The sequence below is a fragment of the Chionomys nivalis genome, chromosome 12, assembly GCF_950005125.1.
Source record: "Chionomys nivalis chromosome 12, mChiNiv1.1, whole genome shotgun sequence".
Classification (NCBI taxonomy): domain Eukaryota; kingdom Metazoa; phylum Chordata; class Mammalia; order Rodentia; family Cricetidae; genus Chionomys; species Chionomys nivalis.
The window spans coordinates 5,112,297-5,133,591 of record NC_080097.1 but is presented as its reverse complement, the minus strand read 5'-3'; the positions used below and the strand labels follow the sequence as shown (position 1 = coordinate 5,133,591).

At 47.0% G+C, this 21,295-nt stretch overlaps 1 protein-coding gene across 4 annotated transcripts in view; it reads right to left on the bottom strand.

Annotated features, from left to right (window-relative positions):
- The window catches only part of Dzip1 (DAZ interacting zinc finger protein 1), a 45,506-nt gene extending 29,011 nt beyond the window's left edge, over positions 1-16,495 (bottom strand). Inside the window, exons 1-11 of one of the 4 annotated variants that reach the window (XM_057786056.1) lie at positions 16,251-16,495; positions 15,345-15,436; positions 14,826-15,027; positions 13,882-14,133; positions 13,220-13,768; positions 11,167-11,262; positions 9,087-9,171; positions 6,528-6,652; positions 5,637-5,798; positions 3,667-3,804; positions 1,242-1,304 (exon numbers count right to left, since the gene is read on the bottom strand). In XM_057786056.1, coding sequence (XP_057642039.1) covers positions 1,242-1,304; positions 3,667-3,804; positions 5,637-5,798; positions 6,528-6,652; positions 9,087-9,171; positions 11,167-11,262; positions 13,220-13,768; positions 13,882-13,884 — 1,221 coding nt within the window. In that variant the 5' untranslated portion in view covers positions 13,885-14,133; positions 14,826-15,027; positions 15,345-15,436; positions 16,251-16,495. The other 3 variants (XM_057786057.1, XM_057786058.1, XM_057786059.1) reach the window with 3 other exon arrangements.
- Between the last annotated feature and the right edge of the window lie 4,800 nt (positions 16,496-21,295).

Here is a 21,295-nt window from a genome sequence, read left to right as displayed (position 1 = left end):
ATAAACAGGACATTTGCCCCCCACTACCCAAGGCTCAGAGAAGAGAGCAGAGGAAGAATGTAAGAGCCAGAGATGGAAGGCCCCATCTATAAAACAGCTGGACATGACGTATTCCCCAGGAAATTGGTGTCCCTTTTGGGTTTAGCCTAGTTAATAAAAGAATTTAAAAGCATACTCAGAAGAAGGCTTGAGGACACTTTTATTTGTGTTTATTAAGAGAATACCAGCATGTCAGGCAAGCTGCAAGTTTGGGCAGCAACCTGGAGGGGAAAGATGGAAAAAAGGGAAACTACACCATTTGCAAGTGGTCACATGGTGAAGGGCACAGAGCTTAAGAGAAGGAGCAAAGAAGCAAAGAAATGAAGAGGGAAGCGTCGTGTTTCCCTGAGTCTGGACTTAGAAAGGGGGGCAGGCTCAGAGTCATCTAGCAATGACAGAGCGGTTGCACTCAGGAACTCAGGGAGGCTGTGTCTGCCCGCGTTAGATAAAGCCAGTCAACGATCCAGCGTGGCCAGAGGAGAAGCTCATGAAGCCCCATCTGGAGCGGAGGAGCTGCTGGCAACCAGTGGCTGCTGGAAGGAACAGAGCCACTTCTCATCAACGGTGTGGCCCCTGGGAGGGTGCGCGTGCCCAGTGGGTGGCCCTAGAACCGTGTGCATATGGGCAAGACTAACTGGAGCCAGCGGGTTGTGTTTGGAACAGACTGTAGAAAGGAGCCATGAAGTGAGGAGGAGGAGGAGGGGACACAGTGGTGAAGCCCACGACCAGAATGAGCTGGGGGTGGAGTCAGGGATGAGTGTGGTCAAAATACACTGGATCTATGTGACAGTCTCGAAGGACAAAGAAAATCGTTTGCAAAAAGACATGCAGCACTAATAATATAGAGAGAAAATTGAAGAGAAACTTACAAAGGAGTAGCAGTGGTTAATTTTGTATTAAAGTTATAAATACTTCTAGGTATTTTTTTACACATTTCTCCAGAAATGTTAAGTAGGAAAATACTACCTTCATTATTGAGTTAATTGGAAATTCTTTTGAAAATGGCCAATGTGTGCATGTGTGTGATGTGTGTGTGCCTTAGTAACACAGCAATTGCCTATGCATGCTTGAGGCCCTGATTCCATCCTCAGCAGGAGAGACAGGGACAGGGGAGCTGAACAGATAGGGCTCCTGGACTCTCAGCCCTGGAGAGACAGGACAGGGGAGCTGACCAGATGGGGCTCCTGGATTCTCGGTCTTACCTGTCCCTTCTCCTTGCTGTGATCCTCACTGAGAACTTGAAATCGATCTGTCCACTTGCTCTCCTGGAGGAGAGAAAAAAGTGGTTTGTCTATAGCAGCTGATGCAGAGGCCATGAAGCAGTGCTTACTGGCTTGCTCCCCAATGGCTTGCTCAGCCTGCTTTCTTATAGAATCAGAACTACCTGCCCAGGGACGGCACCACCCACCACGGGCTGAAGCCCCCACTCTGCCCATGATCACGAATTAAGACAAACTCCTATAGTTTGTCTACAGCTGGATGTTATGAGGCATTTTCTCAGTTGAGGCCCTTTCCTCTCCAATGACTGGGGAGCAGGGGGCAAAGCACTAAGGTTTCTGGGTCTTACTGACAGGCAAGTCAGCTCATGGAAGACAGTATATCAGGGCAAGTCAGCTCATGGAAGACAGTGTATCAGTGGAAAGCAAATGTCAACAGAGTAGGCCATCTTCCAGTTTTCTACGCGTGCTCAGGAGCTGGCTGAGCAACCACTGGCAATGTGGAGGATTTGAAGGACACTGCCAGCTCTGTATGGGCAAGGGGTGGACACGGTGATGACGGAGCTCCTGTTGAATGTGTGTAACTAAGTTCTGATCAAACAAATGCTAGAGTCTAGAGAAGACTCGGGAAAACCTTGTGAGTAGTGTTCCAGTGATCCTGAGGGATGTGAGGCAGATCTTAAAAGCAGAAAGGTCCCAGCCAGCAGAAAAGGGCAGCAGGGCCATGGTGGGAAGTGGGGAGTCATGGCCTAGAGCAGTGGTTCTCAACCTTTAACACAGTTCCCAACTTAAAATTATTTCCATGGCTACGTCATAACTGTAGTTCTGATACCGCTATGAATCATAATGTAATGTCTGATAAGCTGATGGTCTTGTCAGCCCCTGCAAAAGGGTCGTTTGCAACCCAAGGGCTTGCAACCCCCAGGCTGAGAACCACTGTTGTAGAAAGAGGACCCTGGGGCAGAGGGAAGATCATGACTGCAAATTTTAAAGTCCGGTGGGAAACAAGGCCTTGTTGCTAGCCGGGGCAGGACACGGGGGACGCAGGGAGGTGGTGTCACCGAAAGGTTAAAGGCAGACAGGATGATGACATGCACAGCCAGCTGTGATGGAGAAGGTACATTTAAGGGAGGCAGACAAGAGGTGGCATCAGAACAAGAAACGGCAATCATATTTCAAAACGCTCTTACCATTTAAAAATTTTCATAGGTTTATTTTTCTTAAAGGTTTATTATATTTATTTGTTGTGCGTACATGTATGCATCTCTGTGTACATGTACGCATCTGTGTGTACATGTATGTATCTGTGTGGACATGTATGCATCTCTGTGTACATGTACGCATCTGTGTGTACATGTATGTATCTGTGTGGACATGTATGCATCTCTGTGTGTACATGTATGCATCTCTGTGTGGGCATGTATGCATCTCTGTGTGGGCATGTATGCGCCTGTGTGTGTACATGTATGCGCCTGTGTGTGTACATGTATGCGCCTGTGTGTGTGCATGCATGCGCCTGTGTGTGTGCATGCAAGGTCAAGCATTGACACTGCACACATGTGAAGGTCTGAAGACAACCAATGAGAATCGGTTTATTCCTTTCCCATGTGGGTCCCAGGGGTTGAACCTAGGTCATCAAGCTTCATTGGCAAAAACCTTTACCCTGTGAGTAGGCTCAGTGACTCGAAGGCTTTTAAAATTATTATTATCAAATTCATAGGTTATAACCCCCCAACACAGAGTGGACATTGAATGTGAGGCCTGACACAGGCTGTACCACTTACCTAGATCCTTAGCCTTTTTAATTTTTAATTGCTTTCCATAAACCACTGAGATAAAATAACTTTTATAGAGCGATTATGGAGTCTGACTTCCAAATGAGAATAAAATACACAAAGGTATCAGTTTGCCAATGCAGTGCTATACGTCAACTAAGGATAAGCTTGAAGCTTCAATATGTAGTTTTTAAAAAGCAAGATCTACACCTGAAAGAGGAAAGATTAAATAACAAGGAGAACTGACTAAGGACACAAGTTCAGACTGACATTTTCATAGTTAAAACTGAAATTTTTCTGCTGTTTTATATTCACACTTATGAATCAACACCTACTCTGAGTTAGGCATGTGTTGAGATACAAGGGTAAAATAAATGAAACAAACAAATTTGGTGTGAACGAACTCATTAAGGAAAAAACCAAGACAGTGGAGACCTGGCTCAGTGGTGAAGAGTGCTGACTGCATTTGAGGGGACCTGAGCTCAGTGTCCCCTTTCCTTGGGATCCAGTGCCCTCCTTCAGGCCTGTATACACACTGCACAGTAACCTCGTGCAGATGCAAGCAGAAGCAACCAAGTAAATGTTGCAAGCTGTGCCTGCGGTCACCGGCCACGCCATACCTGGCCACGCCATACCTGGCCGTCCAGGAGATGAAACATGTTCTGGAGATCTTGGGGACTCGGGAGGTGATCTTCTTTACACTCATGAGCGTCTCTTAAGGAGCCGATGTTGGACTTGAACTTCATATTGGACTTCTGTATTTCTAACAATTGCTGTAAATGGGGAAAAAGAGTCATTGGTAGACACGCTACACATTTATCTGAGACAGTGACAAAGCTCGTGAGCACAAAGCCATGTTCAACTCGAACGCCCTTCCAAACGAACGCTCCCACACAGCCCTCCTGCCTGTCCCATGCTTCTACCTCTCTCTCTCGTTTCTACCTCTCATTGCTACCCCTCTCTGACCTTTGATGCTTCTTTCCATCAGAGTGCATACAGGATTAAAAAACAGAAAGGAAAAACTAAACTCATTATTAAAAAATGGTTTACTCTTGGAGGGGGGTAGGACATGCCACAGCGTGCATGGCTCTCAGAGGACAGCTGTGGATTTTGGGGACCGAGCCTGGGTCAGCCATCCCCCACAAAAGCTGGGTCAGCAGTCTTACACAGCAAATGCTTTAATCGCTGAGCTACCTCTCTGGCCCCAAACCAACTTTCTGGCCTTTGACAATGGGTCTTTACATTTTTAACAGGAACACAGCATTTGTGAGAGGAACTGGGTATACCTGTCCCTTTCTGTTTGTTTGTTTTGAGGCAGACCTGGCTTTGCTGCTCAAGCTGGCCTTGAACTCTTGCTGACCCCATCTCAGTCTCTTGAGCACAGGATTCCTGGGGTATATCACCACGCCCCCGTGACAGCCAGTTCTAAGAAGCTAAGACTGCAATGGAAGGTCAACCATCCAGGGGACCATAGTAATAAATTCATTAGGACTAGACTTTTAATTTTCTCAAAGTTAACAATATAAAAAGAGGAAGAAAAAAACCAGTGCAGACAGCAAGAGGCAATAAAGTGTTACCATCAGAAAATGGAAGGGTGGGAGTCTACCCTCTGTGTGATCACGGCAACCACTCAAATGCAAAGGAGCTTTTCAGTGCAGAAGCGTGTTCCCACCAACACTACCGAGAAGGCCAAAGTGAAAAGCCACAGATGGTGAGGATCACGGATGCCTATGGACGACGGTGTGATGAACTGACACATCTCCATCCAAGCCCCTGCCCACATGAACTCAGACTAGTCAGGAGAATGCCCCAGCAGCGCTTCTGTAAATCATTACGCTCATCTATAGTGAGATGGAAACATTGCAACAGACGAAGGAAAGCCCAAGGAGACAACGTGACTAACTGTCACACCGTGTTGGACGAGACCCTGAGCAGGAAAGGAATGGGAAAGGATTTGGCTTTGTTCCACGGTAGCCATTAGTTTTGTGTCTAAGACGTGTGGCCCCTAGAGGGAGCCCAAGGATCGCCCTCAGCGCCCTCCCCTTTCTCTAGGAGGTTTCAGAGCAAAAGAACTGGATGGCCAGGCCCTGAAGATGAAGGTTCCGACCCCAGAAAGTGATTCTATCACACACGTCCGTTCCCACCTGGCGCAGAGCCCCCTGCCATACCCTGCTTACTGTAGAGAGTGAATCCTCTTCATAGGACAGGTGTAGAGTGAAGAGCGGGCTAGGCAAGCATCCTCCCTCCCCCCCACACACACACTTTGGTGATCTGTGCTGGCCTTTCCATCCACTACTTGGAACATTCTAGACTTTGGAGAATGGTTTGTGGTTTAAGGCTATTTAAAGCTGACCACATAATGAAAGAAGGAAGTTTCTGGGAGCTGAACAAACGCATCCCCAAGTGTTCTGTACTAGAGCCTGTACAGATTGCCCTATAACAAAACAATCCCGTTCACCCACTCTGCCTCCTGCGTGCCGCAGGCTCCCTGGTAGAGGGGCCGTGCCTACAGGACAGTTGAGATATCTGACCCTCTGCCACGATGTCATGCTAACACTGTCTGAAAGGGAGCAATACTATGAGAAGGTCTATGATCAATACTCACGTATTCTAATGCCGAATTTTTTGAAGTTAGTTCTTTAAATTCCTTCATGAACATCTCCTTGACCTTTTCCATTTCATCAAGCAACTTCTCCTTCTCCTCCTCTTTCCATCTCTCAAACAACTTCAGGAAGTCATCTTCTTTCGTCTTCTGCATTTCATATTCCTGGAATTATTTTCATACGTGTCATTAAAGGCTCAGGGACGAAGCAGACCTGCAAATTCTAAAGCCAACTGTAGCTTCATCCCAAATCTTTCCGTCTGTCTTCTCTGAGGGAGACCAGTAGTCATTTCCTAAAACAGTAGGGTCTATACACAAAGATCCTTCCTAATTGAAACACGGCTGGGGTGCAGGTGAGTGAGATGGATCACGGAGAAAGGATACTTGGCGCCAAGCCTGGTAACTTGAATTTGATCCCAAGACTCACAAGGTGGAAGGAAAGAAGCAAGTCCAGCATCTGTCCTCTGACTTCCACATGCCCATTCACATACGTTCTCAGTAAACACATGTAAATAAAAAACAAAACCAGAAACCACATTTGGAGACTGATGATATGGCTTGGTCGTTAACAGGGCTGGCTGCATAAGCGTGAGGTTCTGAATTCAAATCCCTAACGCACACCTATGAAGCCAGGGTGGCCACACATAAGGCTATAACTCCAGTGCTCTGGACGCGAGGGACAGGAGGATGGCTGAGGCTTGAGGGCATCCAAGTCTTGCTCCAGGTTCAGTGAAAAACCTCAAAGGAATAAGGGCCCTGGCCTACATGGACATGCATACACACACACACACACACACACACACACACACACACTCACGCCAGCATCCCCGTGTCCTTGCGTCTTTTACACTCCTAGTGATTGCATCATCTCCCGTAGAGAACGCTGCATCCTACCTTAGAGAACCGGACTGCATGGGCGTGCTGGGAAGACTCCAGCTGAGACCTGGTGAGTTGCAGCTGTTCCTTCAACATGTCGACCTCCTTCTGGAGCCTGTCAGTCTGGGCCTTCGTATCGTACTCTGTGGTGACAGAAAGTCTAGTTAGAATCTGGAAAACCTAGTTTCTTGTGAACTCACCTAAAACCTTACAGGGCACAGCTGTGTGGATAAGAAAAGAAACTGCCCCCACTCAGATCACTATTACCTAGTGTATGCTATGAGCCCAGTCCCACGCTTATCGGGAGCCCTTCATGTGACCAGACATTTCGTCTATTTTAGGGACTTCTGTCAGCCACTTACTGTACTACAGCTTATTCGCAAGGACAGCGTGTGAATGCTGTTCAGGGAGCAGTCCTGGTCACTAGGACTCTGGACTCTTCAGACAAGTCCATCCCACTCGAAGCAGAGAAGCAAAGGCTTCGCTTGCAAGTACCACACCGTCAGCGACGTTTGGGCTCCCTCCCAACTGTCCTAAAGTCCCTGTCATTGGTCATATAAAGGCTGGGGACTCAAGATGCAGACTCGGGTAGTCATCTGTCCAAGGCAGCAAGGCATGAAGGGAGGAGTACTTATGATGTCCATGTACTTACATGAGGATGTACACATGACTGAATGGGTTTACATGTGCTGTGGGTGCAGACATGAAAGGGATGGAAACCAAAGCAGAAAGTCAGAACCTCAAAGATGACCTGAGGAGACAATACTCATCTCAGAGCCTGAAATGCCCTCTGACACGAGTATGAGAAACAAGAAGAGACTGAAACAGAGAGAGGTCAGTTCACACCCAAGAGCGGCAGGCCACTTAAATAGAGTTCAACATTCGCGTGCGTCCAATAACACTGCTTATTCCCTCAGTCCGTGGTTTATCATGGAAATTTCTGCTTTCTGTTTTGCCTCGACTACAAAGCACCACGGGCAGGAATAGAAACAGACTGGCCCCGAATGAAGGAAACCAGGGCATCTATTGAAAACACACCTGCCCTGCTGGAGGAGGAGACCTGCCGTGCTTTGAGAGCATTCAAACAGTGGGAAGACGGAATCCTTGATAAACCGGAGAACCCTCTCCACAGGACCCTCTCCCATTTCTGTCTTTATTGCTACCTATTTCTATCTCTGCTTTCTGGCTTCTTCCCACCAGCACCCAGACACATTAATGCCAATATAAGATAATTTTCTCTTGTTTTCACATTTCAATCAAGGTGCTATCTTGGGTCTCCTGCTTCCCTTCCCAGCACACACTCAGACTGACCTGCAATGCCAAGGCCAACCACTGTGTGGCAGCAGTCAATTCCCCGTCTGCATTCCACTCTTTGCTTCGGGAACAATATATTTGGACCCCTGCCACCTTCTAGGAACACTTTTCCTCTTGCTGTTCAAGACAGCACACTCCCTAGGTCACCCTCACGGGACCGTCTACCTGCCTTTCTTGAGGAACAATATTGGGAGATCTAGCAGAGGCCTTGGGTCTTCTGACCTCTAACTAGAAGGCTTCAACCCCCACCTCCCCCCGTCCTCCAGGGTCCTTTCAGATCCCTCTATCTACCCTGGGTCCCCATCTGCAAGCATCCGCTGTGTGACTTGCGTGTCTCTTGCATGTGTGATGCAAATGTATGTGTGGCCAACACAAACTCTCCTGTCTCCACCTTCTTTGAACCGTCTTCTCACCCCTCACCCTCCAGCACAGAAAGCGTTCTCCTAAAGAGGAGCAGGTCTGTGCCTCATCTCTTGCTTCCACCCCCAGTCATAACTGTAGGCTCTGTGTCCAGCACGTTCTTGTCTCCCTCTGCCCTGCAACCATGCCCATCTCGGCTTCCTCCTCTTCTCGCGTGGACTTCTAGGCACCTCCTCCCTCTTCTACCAGCTGTCACTATTGCCCCTGCGGGCGACTCGCCTGCAGCAAGGATGCTTCTGTCATCATTTTCCCTACGAAGGAGTCATCCCGCGGCTTCCCACTGTATCCCCATAACCCATAGGCCAGGGCCTTCATCGCCTCCTGAGATCAGTTCCCCTAAGCCTCCAGCCTCCCCACCTGCCATGGCCTCACTCACCCAACTCCTGTTCTCTAGACACACAGTATCTGGGATGCTCTAGTCCCTAGATCTCACCAGACCGCAACTCTTTTAGGACTCTGCTCTCTGGATAGAAATCACGTCCTCAGAGAGGCCTCCAAAGACCGCCTGGGATGATTCTCCCTGTCTCTGTCCTTCACAGCATTGGACACGTCCTTCGGATCTTGCACTTGGAAGCCAGTGCCCCGGTTCCAGGGTTACTTTAGCTCCCCATCTGCCGGCAAGATTCGAAGTGGGATTTCTCCAGCGTGCTCACGGCTGTGTCCTCGGCAGTCAGGGCACTGAGAACTTACACATGGGGGCTCACCATTTACTCACTGGATTTACTCATTTACAGCCTGTGAGACTTTCTTTTAAAAGGACTGAGAAATGCACTGGACCACGACTCACTGAGAAAGGGACAAGGCAGCAGAGGGAAGGTAACTCTGACGGAGTTCATGCCTTACCAAGGTGAGACTCTGCAGTGTGACGGCGCTGAATGTGGCTGTGTAGGAAGGCTTGGTTCATGAAGGCCTTGTCACAGAAGTGGCACTGGAAAGAGAGCAACACAGTCAAGTGTCTGCAGCGAGACTCTCCATCTACCTGCAGTAAAAACCAGGGACCTGAAGCATGGCCTCTTGGCAGCTTCTCCTAAAAGATAAAGAAGCTGGCTAGAGACGCTAACCCAAAGGGCAAAGGTAAGGTAAGAACACACTTCCCAAGCTAAAACAAGTCAAGGAAATACATCTTCTAACAGTTGGAGCATCTCCTCTGGTATCGTCTGGAAGCCCTACTGATGTTTCTATGACGTCGACTTCCATCCTATTGCCATTGATTTGCTCATGGTAGGCTGGGAGACCACACCAGAAACCAGCCCTGCTAACACCTTGATGCAGGATTTCCAGCTTCCAAATATCGTGAAGATAAATTTCCGTTACTTAAGCCATCTAAGTGATGGTATTTGTCATGGCAGACCTAGTAGCTAATACAGGTACACACACATATGTGGATGTGTTTGTGTACGTGTCTGGAGTGTCTGAAACCTACAAACACTCTCCTATGAATATATATACATTGGTGAAGACTTTTCAAAGGTACATGGTATGACAAACTTGAAGGAGAATACAAGGACACAATATTTCCTCTGGAAATAGACAGAAGGAAACTATTTAAAAAAATAAGAGTATGGCCTCTGGGAATTGGCCATACTCCAGGGGATGACCCCACACCCAAGAGTATGCGGTTAGGACAAACTGGACACCATAGCTTTTTTGCTATTTTACAGAGGACATGAAGTTGGTGGGGACAGATCTGGCAGGAGCTGGAGGAGGTGAATATGATAAAAAAAAGTTATAAAATTCTCAAAGTTAATAAAATTTTATATGAAAATATTGGAAAATATATTTTGCTTAATCTTAAAATTTCCCCAACATAGAGGATGGAAATACAGCGAAACCCTAGCACGCATTACATTTTGAAGGCGGGTAAATGTGTCAGTTACACTGGTCTTTGTGTTCTTTCTATGCTTATGTTAGTTCATTGTTTGTTCTTATCAACTTCTCTTTTTAAATCTTCCACATATGGATATTCACATTTTGGTTATTTTGGTTTTTTTCTGTATATTGTAAATTCTACATGATAAAATATTGAGAGAAAAGGCAGTATGGATTGCCATTGTAACCCTTTTACACATCCTGGCTGCATACCACACATCACACCCACATTCTCTGTGGGAAAAAGCCTTCAAGAAGTGGACATCCTGGAATATTTAATTTTTACTACATGATTGCTGCGATTTCTTGAATCAAAAAGACATGGAGACATAGAAAGGGATAAAGGAATGAGATCAGGATTACTGAAGATGACCTGGATCACGTGGTTTGCCCAGTCTCTTTGCAAAGAGCCCAGGGCTTCTGGACTTTGTCTGCAGAGGTAAAGAAACATCAATACGCTAAAAGTCACGTGACTTTTCTCATCTTGTAATAAATCAGTCCTGGTGTTTGTTATGTCGGCTATAGGGCTTCCCCACCTCTCTCTCAGGTTTTGGCTACAACAACAATTAGCCATATGTTAAGAATGGCCACACGAGCGCCACTAGCAATGGCTATGATGCGGGACGACAACCTTCCCGTTCCACAGAGCAGACATTCATGTACCTAGGAGCTGAGCAATTTGCTAAGGTCTAGCAGTTGCAACAGTAGTAGAGATGTGCTCTGGAATATTCCTTTACACTGTGTGAAGGTGTCTCACTGTGATTGGTTTAATAAAAAGTCAAATGACCAATAGCTAGGCAGGAAGTATCGGTGGGACTTCTGGTCAGAAAGAGCTCTGGGAAAAAGTGGAGCTGCAAGACAGAGAGGAAGCAGGATGGAGAGGACAGTAAAGGCAAGTGAGCCACATAAAAGAACAGAGATTTAAAATATGGGGTTAAGCTAAAAGAGCTAACAGCACAAGCCTAAGCTATAAGTTGAGTTTTCATAATTAATAATAAGTTTCCTCGTCATTTTTTGTGAGTTGGTGGCCCAAAGACAAATCCGTTTGGGTTACCCAGCTGTGACTCCTGCCGGTCATCATGGCGATCACCCTGACAAGATCAGCCAGTGGTGCTGCGGTGGCCTGGACGTGATGGGAGATAACCAGCAGCTTGCGTAGCGTGGAAAAGAAATAGAAAGATTGTAGAGCCAATGTCAGGAAGATTCCTTAGAAACAGTATCTGGTAGACAAGATGTAGAACGATGAGGTCATTGCATTCACGAACGGACAGCAGCCATGGCTGCAGGCATAAGACCAGCACAAGATCAAGCCTTCAGCACTCCAGCTTGGAGAAGGAACAGGCTCCTGAGGCTAGCTAGCTACACTGGCAAAGAGATAGGTCACCTTTTTTCTGCGGTGTAGTTTGTCCACGCTCCAGTAGAGGGCTACCTACACACGGGACAAAGCCCTAGGTTGGATTATTTTTTAGGCATTAGATTAATTTTAATTCATTAATTAAAAACTCCCAACTGTATCCTAAAGTCAAACGACAAACAGAATCAAGTGTCTTACCCTAAACTATAACCTGCAGTCTCAATGTTTGCTCTTCACGACTGTAGTCTGAGCACCTGACTCATCCACATCTCCAGCACTGAAGCCTACTTCAGCTCCCATTTTCTGAAGACCACTTGAAGCCATTTAAAGAGTATCATCTCACATGTGTCAAAAGTACATTAATTCTGTCAACCAATAGGTTGACCTTTTTTTTTTTTTTTAAAAAGACTTATTTATTTATTTATTGTGTATACATACATGCCAGAAGAGGGCACCAAATCTCATTATAGATGGTTGTGAGCCACCATGTGGTTGCTGGGAATTGAACTCAGGACCTTTGGAAGAGCAGGCAATGCTCTTAACCTCTGAGCCATCTCTCCAGCCCTTGACCTTTTTTTTAAAAAAAAAAAAAATCTAAGTTAATCCTTCTTTCACTGAAGCACAAATTGAACCTCCCTAATCTGAAAGCTTTAAATCCAAAATTCTCCAAAGCATAGACATCCCCACAAGTACGAAACTCCACACACAACTCTACACAATGGGTCTCAGTCAAAACATAGGCAAATCAAAAATATTGCGTAAAACCAACACCAGGCCATAGCTGTAAGCTGTATTTAAAATATCAATTAATTATCTATTTAGATGTGGGTCTCGTGAACTGGAGAACCTTTCCTGTTCTTGCAGAGGACCCAGGTGAGAGTCTCAGCATCCACATCAGGTGGCTCGCAAACCACAACTCCAGTCCCAAGAGCTCTGACACTTTCCGGCCTCCTGGACACCCTCACATGATCACACGGGCACATACACAGAAACACATATTTAGATTTGAGTCCCAGCCCCAAGATACCTCATTAGGTGAACACAAATATTCCAAATTTCAAAAGATGCCTGGTCCTAAGCAGCTCAAAGCAAGAGTTACTCAACCCATACCCTGATTTCAAAATTGCAGTATTTATCCTGGGTTCAACGCCTAATTTGAACAGAGATTATGATTCAAAGGTGTTTAATTCTTTACGTGCTAATCTTGGTATTTTTGTCCTTGGTAACTGCACACATTAACACTTCAGGAGTCTGTAACTCATCGGGAGACAGCTCTTATGAAGGAACAAAACACAGACAGAGGAGAAACAGAAGCGTGGCAAATGTAGGTAATAGGGGCCTGGTTGACCGACCCACTAAGGTTGTTGGTTCTACTTTGGGACTTCTCTGTCATTTGGGAAACACTTTAAATTTTTTTTAAAAAAGGGGGTGGGACCCTCACATGTCGAATCATATTCCAGCTCCTTTGGGGGCCAACCTCAATAGCAGTTTGTACACAACAGATTTTTTCACATCTATTGTAAAGGAGGAAACAGGTTCAACAACCTGTATTTGGACAACATCGTAAGTCATGCAGGCAATAGTAGATACTTGATTATCAATTCCTTGGTGGCTACAGAAGGTAATGAAACATTTTCTCTGTTGATTAAAACGAGTGTTTTTGCCTAGATCTGTTTTCTCTGAAGAACAAATCTCTGGGAAGAATGGAGAAGTCAAGGCTCCTAAAGTGAACTGGCCCCGCGCAGCTTCCTACCTGGTAATAGCTGGCTTTGGCCTCTATCATGAGCTGCTGTGTGGACAGCATCTTCTTTCTGCGTTTACACTCATCCTTAAGTAGTTTGATCTCGCCAGCCTGCTTGGTGAGCAGCTGCTTACTCTGCTCGTAGTCGATCAGGCTCAGGTGCAGCCTCTCCTCCACAAGGTTTAGCTGCGAGGTGAGGAACTCCTGCGAATGCATTAGGTATTCGATGGTGAGCTGCGCCAGGCGGATCAGTTTTAGCAGCACTGGGTCTACCCCCGACTGGCAGTGTGGGCACTTCTCGTCCTCCAGCTTGCAGAAGGTGATATTCATGATGTTCTCCTGCAGCGTCAGGACGTCCACTGCGCCGGCCACCTTGTCCACGTCGATGGCGCTCAGCCGTCTCCAGTCCACGCTCTCCAGTCGCGGCCGAAACTGGAAGAAGGGCAGGGGGCCCGAGGCCGCTCTGGGAGGGACAAAGGCCATGGGGGCCGCGCCTGCGGCAGAGGCGTCGGGCCCCTCGGGGCTGTTGGCCAGAGGGTAATAGACGTGCTTCTGGAAGGGCTGTGGAGGAAGAGATAGCGCGGCGGGAGGCAGGAGAGCTTCGAGAGTCCCACCGAACCCCACCGTCCCCGCCCTGCATCCCGGACAAGCACCTCTGGCCTCGCGCATCTTACCATGCTTGCAAGCCAGTCCGCCGCCTAAGCTTGCGCTGCAGGGGCGGGGCAGTGTACTCTACAGGGCCCGGGCCGCCTCGGGCCGCCGCCGCCACTCCCCTCGTGAGCCCGCCGAAGGCCCAGACCCCCGCTGCGGCGGCGGCGGCAGCAGCCTAAGATCTGGGCGTCCAGGACGTTGCTATGGCAGCGCCCAGCCCCGACCTGGAGCACTGGGCGTATCCGCCCACGCGCGTTCAGCATGCGCTCAGGGACCTGTGGGACCAGAACGACAAGAGACCTCTTGGACCAGCCGGAGAACCACACTCCTCATCTACCGGGAGCGGGCATCTGTCGGCTGCCACCTCCCCTGACACCACCCTCCCTGGTCTCAAAAGACAGGACCCAGAAAGCCTCCGAAACACGCGTGGGTCTCGTCTCCTGAATCTTGAACTCTTGTGGTCTTCTAGCTCTCCACCCCATGCTAGCATTAGGTTTAGAGATCTGAAATACACACACACACACACACACACACACACACCTTTCCCACACATTTGGGGAATGTGTAGCAACAGTTAATTGAGAGCATAAGGGCGGGAGGGAAATATGGGATAGGACATTCTGCACGTTGGCTATGGTGTTATCTGGATGTATACGTTTGCCAAAGTTAACGGAATTGTACATGTAAATTAAGAGTGTTTTTTTTTATATTACACCACAATAGAGTTAAGCTTATCAGCCTTTTAAAATTTGTCTTGCTTTCAACATACTTTTTAGACTGATTGTTCTTCCTCTGTGGATTGGCAGCTTCACTTTGACATCTTGTTAAAATACAACCCAAATAACTAGCCCAATGTATGCAATAGTTTGTCATCCCAAAAGTATTTCTCAAAATGTTGAAGTTAAAAAGAGGGATGGGACCGTCAACCGTCAGCGTTCTACCAAGGCAACCGGGCTCCAGGATTCACCTTACAAACTTGTGCCGGTGCTGCGTTCTTTAAACAGTTCTAGCAGTGACCTGCAGACCCCAGGCCTCTCATCGTGGGGGTCTTCTGGAGGTTGCCAGTGGTTCCCGTGGAGATCAAGGCGCTGAGGAAAAGCCAGGCATCCCTCCTCAATCCACCAGGGAGGCCCTGCTTGGACCAACCATCAGGAATTTTTTTTTCTTTCCTAACAACCAAATACACGAACAGAAAAAACGAAAATACAATTCACAATAACTTGAAGATAAGCTGTAACCAACTATTTTGAACACTTTCCGTATAAGTAAACCCACAGCAAAGTGTCCTGGAAATGAAACACACACTTCGTATATATAGGCCACGTAGTCACAAGATTCTGGGGCTGTACGAAAACCAGATTTTACCGGAGCCTCGCATAAAAGCCGAAAGCACGTAAACTTTAAAGATTGGTTCTTCTATGTACAGAACACATCTGTTGACCCTGGCCCTCAGTTTCCTCAGCTGTTGAAGCTCTGGGACACCGACCTGGCAGGTTTGTGGATTCTGGGCTCCATCCACTGGGCTGGCGGGATCAGCGGGAATAAGAGAGGTGTGTTGCTCACCGCTGTTTCCAGCACCTAGTGCAGCGAGGGAAAGGAAAGGGCATTCGGAATATGCTAGGATTAAAAAATAAATTTAAGTTCGAGGCCAACCTGGTCTACAAAGGGAGTTCCAGGACAGGCTCCAAAGCTACAGAGAAACCCTGTCTCGAAAAACCAAAAAAAAAAAAAAAAAAAAAGTCAAAAACAAAATCAACTAACCAACCAAACAAAAAAACGGCTAAGTTGAGTTAGGTGCCTGGTTGGGGAGATAATGGCTCCAGGCCCATATCCCTCCCAATATTTTTCCCCTTTGGCCAGTTAAAAGGATGGACGTTTGTTGCGTTCCAAAGACCTCTAGCTTAACGCGGGAGAAGGTCGCCCGCTCCCCATGCATACCCCACAGGGACAAAGGCAGCCCCAAGCTACCCTCTTGGCGGTCACCACAGGAGCTCAGGCATCTGCGGTTAGCCATCCTTAGCCCCCTGGGTCGAATCTCGACCACAAGATGGCCGGAACAGGAAGGCAGGGGGCATACTTTCCTGTCCCCCACCCCCACCTCGCTCCCTGCTCCCCATCCCAGGCCGGCGTTCCCAGCCCCGTGGGGCGACTACTGTTCTGGGCACACCGCGCTGTGCGTCAGGCCTCATGAACCAGAAAAGACAAAGATTAGGGAAGCCGAGTCCTAGAAGGCAAAAGATGGTTGGAGGCCGAGGGCCGCGGCGGATCCGCAGCGTTGCGGATCTCAGAAGGCAGAGGAGGGAAGAAGGCCCGACTTCGCCAGCAGACATGAGAGATGCTCTGTGCTGTAGAAGCCCGGCGGGCGCCTGGAGCATCCCAGACCTCGACTCACCGCAGCTGCGCGCTCCTGGGCGAAAGCCGGGCGCTGCTAGCCACGAGGCGTCGCCGGGGCCCCAGGTCCCGGGATTGCTTCTGGCGCAGAGGCGGGGCTCTCGGAGCAACCGAGCAGGGAGAGGCAGGCCCGCTCCTTCTTCCAGGGTGCAAGATAAAGTGTGTCTTGTCTGGGCAAGTTGTGACGAGACGGGTAGCCTGGCGGCGCTCCTCGTCCTCCCAGGCTCCAGGCCGTGGGTGGCTAAGGCTGCCCCACCCCCCTCCCGCCCCCTCCCCTTCACGGTCTTCTGGTGGCTTCTTCTCTCCGCTACCCGGCTCCTCTGGCAGCTGGGCGGGACCGTCCGTGCCTAGACCGCAGCGCTAAAAAGCGCTCCTCCAATCCCGCTGCCGCTGCAGACACGTGACGCGACGCTGAGCGCTGTTGCTGGCCCACGGTGCTAGCTTTTCCAAAATTTCCAGATTCACTTCTACCTTAGAGTTACTCTTTCAGCTCGCTGCTTCCTCTGAGGGGGCCCGGTGTGAATTTTCTTCTGAGAAGAGATCCATTTTAACTGCGGATATATGCAGACGAAAGAGAGAGACCTTCAAGAGCCTAATGCAGGATGTGCTCTAGAGTCAAGAGAAGTGTGACTATCCCGTTAGCCCCAAGTTGGAACCATGATCCTGCCGAGGGGAGAGGAGGGAATCTCCGTACGCTCTCATAGTGCCTCCTATTAAAACGCCGTAATCTAAGGGGATGATGTTCACTCTTGATGAACGTTGAATTACAAAACTAACAAGATCACAGAGCAGAGTGACAGCAGGAACTAGGCTTTTAACACGGGGGATAGAAGATCAGATTATTTATCGTATTTCTGAAATTTATCCTACGTGTGGACTTTCAGTTAACTGAGATGCAATAAACTAATCCAATTTGAGGCATTTGGAACGATTACAAATGTGGACGATAACAACATAATGGGCTTAGTTTTTATCAACTTGACATTAACTGTAGTTACCTAGGAAGGCAGAACCTCGGTTAAAAAAAAATGCCTCGATTGTCCTTACGCTTGTCTGGAGGGCATTTTCTATAATACGGTTTGATACTGAGGGTGGTTCCACTCTTGGGCAGGTGAAACCTGAGCAAGCCTGGAAGGAGCACTCCAGCGGTGGTCTCTGTTTCCGTTTCGGGGCATGCCCTAGGCTCCTTCTTATGCTCCAACCTGGCTTCCCTCAATAATGACGACTGTGTTTGGACTAAACCCTTTCCTTCCCAAGTTGTTTTTGGTTAAGGCAATTATCACAGCAACAAGAAAGTAATAACAGGTTGTGTAACAGTTTCCTCTGAAAACAAAAACATTCCATCCTGCAGGGAAACTCTGTAAGCATGAAGGTAAACAAGTCAAAAGAGCTTCAAGAAGTTCCTGAAACTGACCAGACATATTAGACTCCTCCCTGCCAAAGTAAACAATCAAAGCTGAGAGTCCCTTTCAATCTAAGTGAACCTGAGCTGTGGAGAAGACTCTGAGACCAGATCAGCATACCTGGGGAAGCAGACACCAGCAGAGCTTCCCAGAAGAAGCTTAGAGCAGTCTCTTGGAAAGGACTCTCTCTAACTTGATGAGTTGCCTGCAAGCTGTGCTGTGCGCTCCAGGTTCCCAGCTTTTGTGAGCTGTCACACATGGAAGGAGGGGCCTTGGTGATGCAACTGTCCGAGCCATTTCTGCTCCTGTAAATAATCTCAGTAAAACTTACTGGTTCATCAAGGTGAGTTGTTTGTGGTACCCATGCTTTTGTCTGTTGTGGAATTCTGGTATGGTGTGAGTAGACATGTGTGTATGCAACAAGGAAAGTTGTATAGCACAATGCCAGGACAGCTATCAAAAATGTTTAAAAACATATTAGAGGATAATTAAAATGTGAATAACTGGTTATATAAAAGAAATATCCATTATATGTTATATATAAGAAATTCACTTTAGCTATACATGGTGGTGCACACTTTTAATCCCAGTACTCAGGATGCAGAGGCAGGAGGATCTCTGTGAGTTCAAGGGCAGACTAGTCTATATCCATTGTACAGTGTTGGTTTTGCTTATCTTTCTTAGGAATTGAATATTCTTATAGCAGAACAAGCACACATTATTTAAGTACAATAGATTTTCTTTCTTAGCATTAGTTGATGAGTAAGAAGTCTTTAAAATGACCGGAGTTTTGAACTCAGCAGTCAGCTAAATTTTAGAGCAGTGGTTCTCAGCCTTCCTAACGCTGCGATCCCTTAAGACAGTTCCTCATGCTGTGGTGACCCCCAACCATAAAATTATTTCATTGCTACTTAATAACTGTAATTTTGCTACTGCTATGAATTGTAAAGTGAATCTCTGTGTTTTCCCATCATCTTAGGTGACTCCTTGAAAGGGTCACTTGACACCCCCAAAGGGGACATGACCGGTTGAGAAGCATTGTCATAGTGAGTTCCAGGATAGTCAGGGCTGCATAGTGAGACTCTCAAACAAAATTCCATTTGAAATGTGAAGATTATATAGATTAAATGTGGCAGTGTTATCAGTCATCCTAAGGTGTGGGGCTGTTTTGTTCTGAGGTAGAGTCTCACATATGACAGGCTGACCTCAAACCCACTGGCATGGGCCACTCTACTTCTTGTCTTCCACAGTGGAATGTACACTTTAAACTGCTTTGTTGTTTTGTGTCTATTTTCAATCTTGTATTTAAAACATTAAGGCAGAGTTACAGTTTTCTCAGTTTCACTGAGAGAGTTCTTGTGGTGCTGGGTATTGAAGCCAAGGTACTCCATCAACTAAGCTGTTTCCTTTGCCCAAAGGTTAGCGTTCTTGATAGAAACCGCAAGGCAGGTAATACCAACAAGTTTTACTGGAACTTATGGTATGGGGAAGACTTCTTAGATAGGCTGGCGGAGAACATGACAGACAGTCGCCTGGCTGCTTCCTCACGTGGGGGTGTCTGCTTTCTGATTGTAGCTTGTGTTTTTGTCTGATGATGATTAGGTCCTGGCTGTCTGTCCTAGGGTTTCAGGGCTAGGTTTGGGAATGTGGATGACTGCCACGTCTCATTCTGTGTGCTCTTTGGGACTGCAGCACCATGGATAGGTCCTTCCAGCACCCACCACCAGGAGGCCCAGCAGGAGCATTACACAAGGTAGGTCTTTCCATTGTCTTTCACAGGTATTTGAACCTTGAGCAGAAGTTCAAAGGATCAGAGGTATATGTAGTCAGTGCCGGAGAGATGACTCGGTGGTTAAGAGCACCTGTTCTCTTCCTGAGGACCTGGGTTCAATTCCCAGCATCTACATGACTGCTCACAACTGTCCGTAATTCCAGTTCCAGGGGACCAGACAACTTCACACAGACATACATGCAGGCAGAACATCAATGTACGTATATGAGGAATATGTCGTCCTTAAATGTTTCCTGACGCCACTGTCCCCGGGGAGGTTTATTCGTAGGCATCCATTTTATTAGCTAAGCTTGATGCTTGTGTTCTTTTAGTTTACGTGTTACTACCATTCATTTGTAATATGAATCTTTTGTGCTCCCAAGAACTTGACAAAAATCATTACACTGGGAAAAGTAGTGTAGCAGCTTGAGAAACTGGGTTTTCCAGCATGCTCTACTTCTTTACTTCCAGGATGGAATGTATATTTTAAACTGTTTTGTTGTTTTGTGTCTATTTTCAATCTTGTATTTAAAACATTAAGGCAGAGTTACAATTTTCCGAAAAAGTTTGCATGCTAAAGTTTCACTGAGAGAGGGCGACAAGTAACAGGTATGCTGATACCAAGTTTCGTTCCAGCTGTTTGATAACTGGTAACAAAATGATCTTTCTCTAAAAACGTGTTTTCTACAGATCTCCTACATATACACATTCCACATATATATCTTACTATGAAATCATTACTTAATATGTAATATTAAGCAAATGTGTATATGTATACATGATTCGGTAGTTTTATGACAGTTATCACGCTGTGGAGCAATCTTGTATACTATACTATATAGATGTATTATTTTCTTTTTTTTTTTTTTGGTTTTTTTCGAGACAGGGTTTCTCTGTAGCTTTGGAGCCTGTCCTGGAACTCCCTTTGTAGCCCAGGCTGGCCTCGAACTCCCAGAGATCCGCCTGCCTCTGCCTCCCAAGTGCTGGGATTAAAGGCGTGCGCCACCACCGCCTGGCTTAGATGTATTATTTTCATTGGTTAATAAAGAGCTGACTGGCCTATAGCTGGGCAGGAAGAGATTGGGCAGAAGAGCCAGACTAAGGATGCTGTGAAGAAGGAGTTCAGAGTCTCAGGAGTCGTCAGCAGATGCAGAGGAAGCAGGAGATGGATATGCTGTGCTGGAAAAATGTATTGCCATGTGATAGAGTGTAGATAAGAGATAAGGGTTAATTTAAGTTGTAAAAGCTGGTTAGTAATAAGTTTGAGCTTTGGGCCAGGCACTTATAATTAGTAATAAGTCTCTGTGTGGTTATTTAGGAGCAGCTTCCGGGACACAGAAAAAGTACACCTACATACGGCACCCATATGTCTGGCACCTATATCCACATAAGACCTGAGAAATTTCTTGAGGGGTAAGAGGAAGGGTTAAGCAAATGAAGTGTCCATGAAAGCGCTACATTGAACTAACTCAGATAAAAATGGGAGTAAGAAGGGCTAGAACAGACACGATATGAAAGATTGTGAAGAAGGAAGTACTAGGAGCTAAAGGTAGATTCTGCTGGGGAAGTGGGGAGGAAGGATGAGTTCCCTAAAACTGAGGATGCGTGAAGCAGTCTTATGAAAACCCATGTCTTTTGAACTAACAAAAACCATAGTATAAAAAGGAGTTAGCGCAGAGGCACACTGCATGGACATGCTGCTCTCAGAAGATGTGGGCTATTAAAGGAACATCTCACTTCAAAGCATGGGTCATCTCCCTACAAGTTATAGGTCAAGAAAGTTCCAGAGTCCTTCAGAAACGGTACAGTTATAGCCATTGCTCTTGGCTGCCTTAACTAGGTGGTGAGACACTATTGCTCAGGACACCACAT